General features: G+C 34.8%; 2 protein-coding genes across 2 annotated transcripts, besides 1 other annotated feature; both read left to right on the plus strand.

Annotated features, from left to right (window-relative positions):
• Positions 1 to 534: 534 nt before the first annotated feature.
• Positions 535 to 609: a sequence feature (Signal peptide predicted for TA05530 by SignalP 2.0 HMM (Signal peptide probability 0.980, signal anchor probability 0.000) with cleavage site probability 0.910 between residues 25 and 26).
• TA05530 (SfiI-subtelomeric fragment related protein family member, putative) lies at positions 535 to 9,492 on the plus strand (the record flags this gene model as incomplete). The annotated part of the gene is made up of 1 exon (XM_950458.1): positions 535 to 9,492. One exon carries the CDS (start codon positions 535 to 537, stop codon positions 9,490 to 9,492), a length of 8,958 nt encoding a protein of 2,985 aa, XP_955551.1.
• A 64-nt stretch (positions 9,493 to 9,556) lies between these two features.
• Positions 9,557 to 9,889, plus strand: TA05525 (SfiI-subtelomeric fragment related protein family member, putative; the record flags this gene model as incomplete). The annotated part of the gene is made up of 1 exon (XM_950459.1): positions 9,557 to 9,889. The coding sequence occupies one exon, from the start codon at positions 9,557 to 9,559 to the stop codon at positions 9,887 to 9,889; it is 333 nt and encodes a 110-aa protein (XP_955552.1).
• Positions 9,890 to 11,906: the final 2,017 nt, after the last annotated feature.

Below are 11,906 nucleotides of genomic sequence, written 5' to 3' on the forward strand. Positions count from 1 at the left end.
GCTATTATAGAAGTAGTAATATAGTGATTGGAGTAGGAGTGGTATGAGTAGTTAGTAGTTTCTTAATCTATTCGAGTTATTCTAGTCATTAAATTAGTTTTAAGGATACTATAGGTGCTGTTACTAGTATTAGATTGTAAGTGCTATTGAAAAAGATACTGTGCGTGTTAGTGGTAGTATTATAGAGCTAGTAATAGGCTATAGAGGTTAGATTGAGAATTTTGTTGATATTTAATTAATATAAATAATACTAATACAATAGATAAATTACTATTTGAATAAATATATTATTATCTAAACAAACATATTATTAGTTGAATAACTAGTTTGAATTAGTTATAATATACATTTTTAGTGAGTTATTAATTTGATTTGTATCAAAAGAGACTAGTTAGTTATAAATATTATTCTCCGTATTTTGATCGACTAATTTTCTGTAAAATTTTTATTAATATTGATACTAGAGAATATATCCTTCCCCATTGGTAAGTTCTGTTGACAAAATATGAGAATTTCGTTGAACTATTAACATGAATGAAAAAATGGATTATAATATTAAATTTATTATTTTATATTACATTCTTCCATCAATGGAATGTTGTAGAATCTAATCCAACAACACCTGATGGTTCTGAGTCATCTTCTGTATCTACTGAAACTAATCCAGAGACTACTCCTAAGGGAACACTCGTGACTCTGGACATTCAAAGAACTGAGTGTACTGATGAGTATGACTTTAATGACCAGAGTGGACTATTTACATACACACCCAAACCTAGCTTTGTGTTCAACAAGGTTACTCAAGGTACCACTGATATCTGGGAGTCTAAAAATAATGTCAATGCTACTTTATTAATGTCGAAGTCTAAGGATGGTGAGAAATACCTAGCTCTCTTGCTCACCAATAATATGTTCACATTATTCCATCTGGACGGTAATGAGTGGAACAATATCACATCTGATAGACATGATGTTTCTAACCTGAAGTTCCTCGGTGATAGTGATACTGATCTCACCAAGTCTGACTACACAGTTAGTATTGTTGACCTATCATTTACTTACATATTCAAAGATGATGTTATCTGTAAGAAAATCAAGTTGGGAGATGACGAAGTTTGGAAACACACTGATGACTCTGAGTTTTCATCATTAAAGAAACTCTCTCTAGATCTTCCAACCAATAAATTCAGTGTCATGAATCCTTCAGATCAGTCTAAGGAACTTGCTGTCAAAGTCTCTGTTGACCTCAAGCCCACTCAAAGCACCAGTGAGTCCCTAAACTCTGATCAGAAAGGTGTAGTCACCTTAACACCAAAAGAAGGTGTTGGAGTTAGTGGAGTTATAAGGTCAAGTGGCCAAGACAGAGATACCTGGGCTGCTATTTGGCAAATCCAAGGTGAATTTGAACTTGCAAACACCATATCATTCGAAGATTTTGGTAAGGGAAAACAAGTATTGACTTTAAATACTAGATCAGGAAAAAAGATGTTATACAGATCCAAAGATGGTGACCCTTGGAAAGAGATCGTCGAGCAACCACAAAACGCTTTTGAAACTGTTGAAACATTAAAACCTCTTAAACAAGACTCATCTGATGTAACACAGCCTGAAGAGTCTAAAGAATCTACTCCACCTGAACAACAACCCGCAGATTTAACTCAACAAGAACCTACTCCTACAAAAGAAACTGAACAAAAAGATCCCAAAAAAGATCCTGAAAAACAACTAACTTTAGTTGAACTTGATTTAATCCAAACTACCAGTTCTGACCACTTTGAATATGTAAAGAAAAATGAATTTTCTTCTTATGATGCTAAACTTGGTTGTTTATTTAACAAAGTAATAAGATCTGCTTCTTCTGCCTTTAGTAAAAAAGAACTATTTTGGGAATCTGATTCAAGTTCTGAAAAACATGTCAAAATGGTCAGACTAAAATTATCAGATAACCACATAGCCTTGTTACTAAATAACGGTGAATTTCTTCTATTTCATAAAGAATCTGACGATAAAGATTGGAAAGATATAACCAGTGAGAGACATAATTTTTCAGGATTCAAGTTCTTCACATTTGATCAAAATGACAGTGAATATAAAGAACTAGATTCTAGTGGTTATACTATGGGTTTTAATGAATTTTCATACGGTGTATCTTTCAATGTCGAGTGTCATCAAATTAAACACAACGATAAACTCGTTTATAATTATGAATCTGAAGAAGATTTCGGCCTTCTGAAGGGTGTTTATCTTGGTCTGTCATCAAATAAGTTCTTCCTTACAAACTTAGAAGAAGATAACAAAAGACTTGATTTGGATAAGGAAGTTATACCTCCAAAACCAAAACCTAAACCTACTGATGAAACAGCTGATATTGTAATACAGGAATTATCAGAACAAAAATCAAAGACTGAAATTACTTCAGCTGAACTTAACTCACTTAATATAAACGATACTAATAATACTCCAGAATACCAATTCTTTGATAATGGAATTTACAAAACCTTCAGTTGTAAGCAGGGTTTTGGATTTAACAAAATAATGAGTCCAAAAACATTAGGTGCTAATGAAGTTATATGGCAGTCTTCCGGAAATGATTATGCAATTAAAGTTCGATTAAAAGAAGCTCCTAATGGTAAAAAATATCTTCTCTTATTATTTGTTAGCAAAAGGTATCAATTTTTCTATTCTGGAAAGAAGAATGCACCCTTTAAAGATATTACCGACACTAAGCATTCCTTTAGTGACATAAAACTGTTCTCTAAAAATGAAACCACAAATGTCTATGAACAACTAGATCCCAGTTCTTATAACATATCTCTATATCATCTATCACTTGGATATAGAGCAATAGAAGGACAAAAGTTTCATCTAGTTAAATTAGGTAATGATGTAGTCTATAATTATAAAGACGATGTAAATTTTGGTGATCTGAGAGCAGCCTATTTGGATCTTATAGAAAATAATTTGTATGTTATGAATATGAACGATCAAACAAAGATAGTAAAAGAATTGTCCAGATTAAAGGCAGCTACTATAGACCTTAACAAGGCTGAAAGTACTGACCAATTTCATTGTTCCAAAGATGGTGATCTTGTTACCTACACTTCAATAGGTAATACATTGTTTGATAAATTAATAAGATCATCAAGATTGGGTTCAGATGAACTTATTTGGAGAGTCACTGACAATATATATGCCACTAAAGTTGTAGTAGATGGTCAAGGTAAGAAAGGAGAAATCACCAATACAATTTTACACCTGGAGAATGGCGATATTAAACATCTGAATTATTCAGATGGCAAATGGGTTGAGGTTTCTAATAAAGTATCACTTGACATTACTAAGAGTCAGAGCTCCAATGAGTTTGATTACTCAGTTGATGGAGAATTCAAAACTTTCATTTCTAAATCCAGCTTCCTATTCAATAGTTTAGTGGAATCAGATACTGCTGGATCAGAGACAACAATTTGGAAAACTACAAATCCTAGTGAATATGTAAATAAGTTAGTATTAAAGGACTCCGGTGACAAAAAATATCTTTCTATGCTTCGTGTTGACAACAAATTTCTACTTTTACACAAGAATCCTACTTCTCAGAATTGGCAAGACATCACTAATACTAGGCTTAATCTTTCTGATCTTAAGATGTTCTATTTCGATAGTGATACAACAGGATATCTACTCTTAAAAGATGACCAATATTCTGTATCACTAGAAAAGTTTTTATACGGTTATGAATTTGGAGTTGAATGTCATCTGGTCAAATTTAGAGATACTGTTATCTGGAATCATAGCGATGATCCGAAATTTGGATCATTAAAATCTGTCCTTTTGAATTTACTCAACAACAAGATAACTGTTTCAACTCCTGATGGAGAATCAAATGAAATTAATATACCTGGCATAATTCCACCATCTGATATTGAAGTAGAATCCAAAGAAGAATTTGAAGATGATTCAGTTACAGCAGACTCTACCCAGACCTCTGAACTATCAGATCAGGATGAATCATCTAAAGATTCAACCACTGCAACTTTAATAGAACTTGACCTTAATAATATGGAGAGCTCTGACAATTACGAGTATATAAAAAGTAATGATAATCATGTATTTACTGTTAAAGCAGGGTTTAAGTTTTCCAAAATCAAAAAAGCTGATCATGTTCTGAAAGTGTGTCCTAGTCCTCATTATTATTGTAAAGTTGTCGCAAACTATGGTCAGCACAACAAAATTATCTTATATGTATATAAAACTGATAAAGACTTTGATCTCCTACTTCTTGATGATCCAGATACATCAACTCGTGACATTACCTCACTTCCATCAGATACTGTTCAGGCACTACAAGGATCTGGAGTAGTTTCAGAACAACTTAAGCTTTTAGCTTCAGATGACGATGGTCAATCCAAAGAACTAGACCATAATAAGTTAATGATTGAAAAACTAACACACTTGATAAACTACACTTTCGAACCAGATACGAAATGTTCAGAAATTAAATACAACGATGAAACTGTATGGAAATATGATAAATCCATACATGGAAGGTATTATCTCACTAATGTAATCTTGAACACAACCACTAGTTTTATTTTACTTGAGTCTCAAGGTCATTATCAATATTACTATACCTATATTAATGATGAATGGAAATGTATTTCTGGTTACAAAACTCAGGATTTACAACCACTTTATTCTGATAAATTAAGAATCTTCACACTAAATCAGTTCGGTTTAATATGTGTTGATGATACCATCCAATTTAATAAATCTGTAAAGGGTCCCATCACATCTTTTGCTCTTAATCCAGGATCCAAATGTGTCTCTGTTAAATATGGTGAAGAAGAAGTCTGGTCTTATAATTATAAAGATCATGAAGATAAATATCCAACCTTAGTTACTGTAAACATAGATGAAAAGACTGTCATGGTAGATTCTTCAGGAACTTATCGTTATCTATTTTCTTATTCTGCCGGTCAGTTTAGATGTGTATTCGCTTTCAAGTCACGTTTGATAGATCAAATAGATCCTGAAAAAATAAAATTCCTCACCACTGATACCAGTGGAACCTATGTTGAGCTTGACAAATCCAAATATGATATCGAAGAACCAGATACTGAATATAAATTCAAGTTCAATGATGTTATCTGTAAGAAGATCATGTATGGTGATGTTGAGGTTTGGAAACACACAGATGATCAAGAGTTTTCAACGATAAGGAAATTTAGACTTGGTCTTGTATCAAACAGCTTCTTTGTCATTAATAATAATAATGAATCTAAAAAACTTGACGTCAAGGTTACTCTTGATGTAAATGCTACTCAGTCTACTACTCAGTTCGAACATACTGACGAGAATGGTATCGTAACATACAAACCCAAGGTTGGTTGTATACTAACTAAAGTTTCAGATGGTACTAAGGATGTTTGGACATACACTGGTAATGAATGTGCTACCCAGGTTAGGTTTAGGTCCGATTGGGATCATAAATACCTTGCTGTCGTACTCACTGATGGTAATTTCAAATTTTTCAAAAAGGAATCCGATAACTGGACCGAAATCAATGACGATAATCTACTTAAAGACCATACTCCTAACTTCACTGCTGCTAAGTCCCAAACTCAGACTTCATCTACTAAATCCGCAGCTACTCCTGATACCATAAAGACTAAGGTTTCTGTTGATATATCCAAGACTCAAAGTACTGATGAGTTTGAATACTCTGAACAGAATGGACTCAAAACATATACTCCTAAGGATAACCATGTGTTCGATAAGGTATCTGAAGGTACCAATGTTGTCTGGGAATCCAAAGATGATGTCTTTGCTACCTTGGTCAGGAATATGTTTATTGATGGTGTTAAATACCTAGCTCTCCTACTCACTGATAATACTTTCAAACTCTTCCAACTGTATGGTGGTGAGTGCTATGATTTGACCTCCACCATCTATGATAATATGTTCTCAGTGTTCCAAGAGGTTGGTGAGTGGAAGGACATAACTTCTGAGAGACATGATGTTACTATGCTTAGGTTCCTTGGTGAGAATGATGTTGAGATCGCTGCATCTGATTACTCAGTTAGTATTGTTGACAACTCATATGAATTCAAGTTTAATGCTGATCCAAAGTGTACCTGTATTAAGTATGATGATACTGAGGTTTGGAAACATACCACTAAACATGGAGAGAATTATCCAACATCTGTTTCATTTAACAATCTGAATAGAAATTATCTAGTTGTTGAGTCATCTAGGAGTTATCGTAATATGTTTCAATTCCAAAATAGTCAGTTTAGATCATTGGGTGCCAATGAAAAATTGAACTATGACTGTAATTCCACAGGTGTCTTCGATCCCGATAAACTGAAGTTCATGACTACAGATCCTTCGGACCCCAATCAACTTGTTGAGCTTACACTGAACCAATATAGTGTAGAACATCCATCATTTATAACATATAAATTCAATTCTGTTCTATGTAAAGAGATCGGGTATGAAAATCAGTTGGTGTGGAAATATGATGAAAATGAACATTCAGATGATTTCCCAACTACAGTTTCCATTAATTTAAAGAAAAGTTATGTCATAGTAGATTCATCCCATTTCTATAGATATGTATATTCATATTACGACAAGAAATGGAAAGAGTTACCATTCGGTTTTAAAACATCAAACATTTCCTTTGATAAATTTAAATTGCTTACCAATGATCCAACTGATCCAAATAAACTTGTTGAACTTGACAGCTCCCAGTATGAAATGGAGTATTCACAAGATGTTCTTGCTATTAAATTTAACACCAACGTAAAGTGTACATGTATTATGTATGACAAAAAAGATGTATGGAAATATAAACAAAACGAACATAAAGATAAATATCCAACTACTACTGTTTTTAACAAAAAGAAAAGCATTGTCCTTGTTGATTCAGGTTATCACTACCGTTACTTATATATATACCAGAATAAGGAGTGGAAACCACTACCTTATGGTTATACACTAAGGTTACGTTCTTCTGAATACCAATTATTTGACACTAATAAATTCCAGTTTTTCACTATGGATAAAAATAATAGACTTGTTCTCATCCCAACAAATGAATATGATAAGGAAGATACACCGACTCTTGTTAGTTATGTTTTTAGATATTCCAAAAATTGTCACTGTGTAAAGTATGACCAAAAGGTTGTATGGGAATACAAACAAGATGAACATGGAAATAAATATCCAACAAGAATTTGTCTGAATAAAAAGGCAAATATTATGTTGATTGAATCCGGATATTATTATAGTTACATGTTTGAATTTGAAAACGGAGAATGGAAACTCTTAGTATTCAGTTATAGGTTTAAACCCAAGACAGATATAGTTGAACCACATAAGATTAAACTTTTTACCGATGATCCCTCTGACCAAAATAAACTTGTTGAGCTTGAAACTAGTAAATATGAAAAAGAAGACACCAATAATGTTATAACTTTCAAGATTAAAGATGGTGTTAATTGTACATCTGTAAAGTATAACGACAATGATGTTTGGAAATACAACCGCGGTGAACATGGAGATAAATATCCAACAAAAATTGTTCTGAATAAAAACAAGAAATTTCTTCTTGTTGAATCTGGATATGACTATCGTTACCTATTTCACTTCGAAAATGATGAGTGGAAATTGTTACCCTTTGGAAACAAGTTCAAGACTACTCAAAGTTATGTCTTTGATTCGAGTAAATTGAAACTTTGTTCAATAGACCACAGCAATAACCCTTTTGAACTCGACTACTCAAATTATGATAGGGTACCAAATGGAAATATACTTACATACACTCTAAATCCTGATGTTAACTGCACTGAAGTCAAGTATGATAACATTTCAGCATGGAATTATAACGATCATGAACATGAAAATAACTATCCAACTACCATTATTTTTAACAGAAACAACGGATTTTTAATTGTTGAGTCCAAGGGCCACTATGAATCATACTATTCATATTATGATAATAAGTGGCACTCAGTATATGGTTATAAAGCTTCCAAGATTACTAAAAATAAGGAATTCTATAAATTAAAGCTTTATGAAACTAATGAAGATGGTTTGTTAGAGCCTATCACTGGTTTCCATGAGGAAGTTACTGGACCAGTTATTACCTGTAATATATCCAACGGAGTTAAATGCACTCATGTTAAATATGACGAAAAGACTGCTTGGACTTATGATTCTCAAAAACATATGGAACACTATCCAACTTCAGTTGTTTTCAATATTACCAATAGTACTATTAAGGTAGAATGTCAAGACCAGTATGTATACTTTTCCACATTTATTAATGACGAATGGAAACCTTTCAGTGGCTACAGAACTCAAAGAACTAATGCTCGCTATGAGGTCAGACTATTCCAAAAGTCCAAATCTGGAAAGTATGCATTTATTAATCCATCTAAATACAATGTGAACTGGGACGGAGAAAATGACGTCTATGAATATGACCTGAATAACCTAAGTTGTGCTTTGCTCAAGCATCATGATAATACTGTATGGAGTCAAACATCAGATGAACATCCTAAGTCAATTACCTACAATAGCGATCAGAGCAAGTTTGTCCTAAGGTTTGATGATCAATATATTTTCTGCTCATTTGAAGAGAATCAGTGGAAGAAGTTGTCTCGTAGGTATGGTACTCAATCTATTCAACCTGAAGACTCTACTGAAGACTCCGCTCAACCAGTTACCAAACCAGAAGAGATAGTTCCCGAACCTGAACCAGCTCCTGAAACAAAACTAAAGTCACTTAAAGATGTACCTACACCTATAGCTCTTGACCTCAATGCTACTCAGTCTACTGATGAATTTCAATACACTGAACATGATGGACTCTTTACCTATACACCTAAGTCTTCATATGTGTTCAACAAGGTTACTAAGGGTACTTCTGTTGTTTGGCAGTCTAAGGATAATGTCTATGGTACCTTGGTCATGCATAAGACGGAAGATAATAAAAAATTCCTAGCTGTCCTAATGGATAATAATACGTTCACACTATTCCAAGATGTTGGTAAGAATGATTTAACATCTAAGAGACATGATGCTACCAAACTCAAGTTCCTTGGTGAAGGTGATCGTGAACTCACCAATTCTGAATACAAAGTAACCATTTTTGATCTATCATTTACCTACAAGTTCAATGATGGAGTCGAATGTAGGAAGGTGAAGCTAGGAGATCTTGAGGTTTGGAAACATGATGATGATAGTCAGTTCTCGTCATTGAAGTCGCTTCAACTTGATCTTCTCAAAAACAAATTATTTGTTACAAATTCCTCTGATCAGTCAAAGGAATTCTCTGTAAAGGTTACTCTGGATATATCGAAGACCCAAAGTACCAATGAGTTTGACTATACTGACGACAATGGTGTCGTTACATACAGTCTGAGGGCTCGCGATACGTTTACCAGCTTTTCTCATTCCAGGTTCAGCTCACTTTCGGGACTCCCGTGACCATGTCTTTGGTACTTTAGTAAGGATTAAGACTTCCAAGGGTGTTAAATACCCATTCGTCTTAATGACCAATCATATGTTATCACTATTCCATCTTGACGGTGAGTGGAAGGACATAACTTCTGATAGACATGATGTTACTATGCTTAAGTTCTTTGGTGAAGGTGATGTTGAGCTCACCTCATCTGATTACTCAGTGAGTATTGTTGATCTATCATTTACTTATCTATTCAATGATGGAATCAATTGTAAGAAGGTGAAGTTAGGAGATGATGAGGTTTGGAAACATACTGATGATGATAAGTTTGCTGAGATAAAGTCATTTTCACTAGGTCTTTGTTCTAAGAGTTTCTTAGTTAAAAATCAGCCAGGAAAATCTGTATCACAAAGTCAATGACAATCGAGCCAATCTTTAACACAATCAGCAAGAACAAAGTCTACTCCTCCATCTGTTCTAGCCACACCCAGTACCACTCCACCTAAGGAAACATCCTCAGCACCAAATTCAACCACTATCAACCAATATCCCTTTAATACAGTATCACTATCACACTCACAAATACCAAGCTAAATTCACACACCTGATCCTTAATTAGGATCTAAATACCAAATGCAGTCCTCAAATTTGTGATGTCTAATAATTACAGATTGTAAAATAACTGTCATTACACTAACCATTTTAATTCACTCAATCGTTAATGTTGTCTCAAATTTTATTCCTTTGGATGACTCTATGTTCACTATTGGAGGTAGTCCCTTAGATACATACCATAGTTAGTACTTTTAGTTCATTAATTAAGTGTACTGCTACTTGAGTAGTCCTTTAGTTACTCTTACTGTTATAGGTACTTGACCTATTCAACCAGTTACAACTCAGTATCTGGGTCCATTATTCACTCTACTTTGATTAAGTGTTAGTATATTAGTTATCTAGTCACTTCAGTTACATAATTACTATATACTATAGAGTTAGTATATTAGTCTAGGTACCTTAGTACTATTATGTTATAGAGTAGTCAGTTACTCATTGAGACCTCAGCTCTTGGTACTTTGGTCAACAAGCCTCAAGTCTGATACTGGTTACCTTTGAACCATCAGTGGTACCTTAGAGTAGCCTTGGTTGGTTGACCACTAGACTTACCTGTGTGTGTGCAATAATATACTTCTGTGCAAACAGGTGCATCACCTAGAGGTAGACCTTATGTTATTCTAGAGGTATGTTACTTTTACCTAATTTTTAATCTAGTGTGTTTGACCTGTGTGTTACTGATGTCCTTTGGCTATCCTTGCCTGACCTAGGTACTAAGAGTCCTTTAGTAATTATTCCTTTGGGTCACCTATGTAACCTATGAGTCTCCAGTAGTACCTGAGTTGCACCTAATTGCACTATTAGAGACACTCCTAAGTGTGTGTTACCCTTTGGCTGACCTAGGTGTGTAGACCTTTAGTGGTACCTATGGTAGTCTTTGACCAACCTTGAGTCCAACCTTGAGTCCCTTTGTCCAACCTTGAGTCACCTTGAAGTATCCTTGAGTCTCCCTTTGGTGACCCTATCCTACCTTGAGTCCAACCTTGAGTATCCCTTGACCAACCTTGAGTCCCAGCTATGAGTCCCTTGGGTACCCTTGGTTCTCCCTCGACCAACCTTGAGTCAACCTTGGCTATCCCTTAGTCCAACCCTTGGTCCAACCTTGAGTCCAACCTTGAGTCTACCTTGAGTCACCCTTTGTCCAACCTTGAGTCTCAGCTAGGGTATCCCTGGTCCAACCTTGAGTCAGCCTTAAGTCAAACCTTCACTGTGTTAATAACCCCACATAAACTGTACATAGCCCGACAAGTGTGTATGATGGTACCCCCATATTTGATGAAGATTCCACCCCATAATCTAGGATTCTACCCAACAATTTGGAGATTCCACCCCATAAATAAGGATTCCACCCCACTTGATGTTGATTTAACCCTAACTTTGAGGGTTTTGAATTTACTAGTCCACTAGTATGAGGTATCTAGTGGTAGTCCTCCAGTCCTGAGAGGTGACCTGTGTATCTTTGAGGTACCGGAGGTACCTTTGTCCAACCTTGAGTATACCTTAGTCAAATCTTGAGTCACCTGAGGTACCTTTGTCCAACCTTGAGTCACCCTTGAGTATGTGTGATTAACCCCACATAAACTGTACATTGCCCGACAAGTGTGTATGATGATAACCCCATATTTGATGAAGATTCCACCCCATAATTAAGGATTCTACCCAACAATATCGAGATTCCACCCCACATAATGTTGATTTAACCCTAACTTTGAGGGTTTTGAATTTGTCTAGTCCACTTGACTGAGGTATCTAGTGGTAGTCCTCTAGCTAGAGGTGACCTAGCTATGCTATAGGTGACCTGTGTACCTTTGACCAACCTTGAGTC

This window comes from Theileria annulata, chromosome 3, assembly GCF_000003225.4.
Source record: "Theileria annulata chromosome 3, complete sequence, *** SEQUENCING IN PROGRESS ***".
NCBI classification, from domain to species: Eukaryota; Apicomplexa; class Aconoidasida; order Piroplasmida; family Theileriidae; genus Theileria; species Theileria annulata.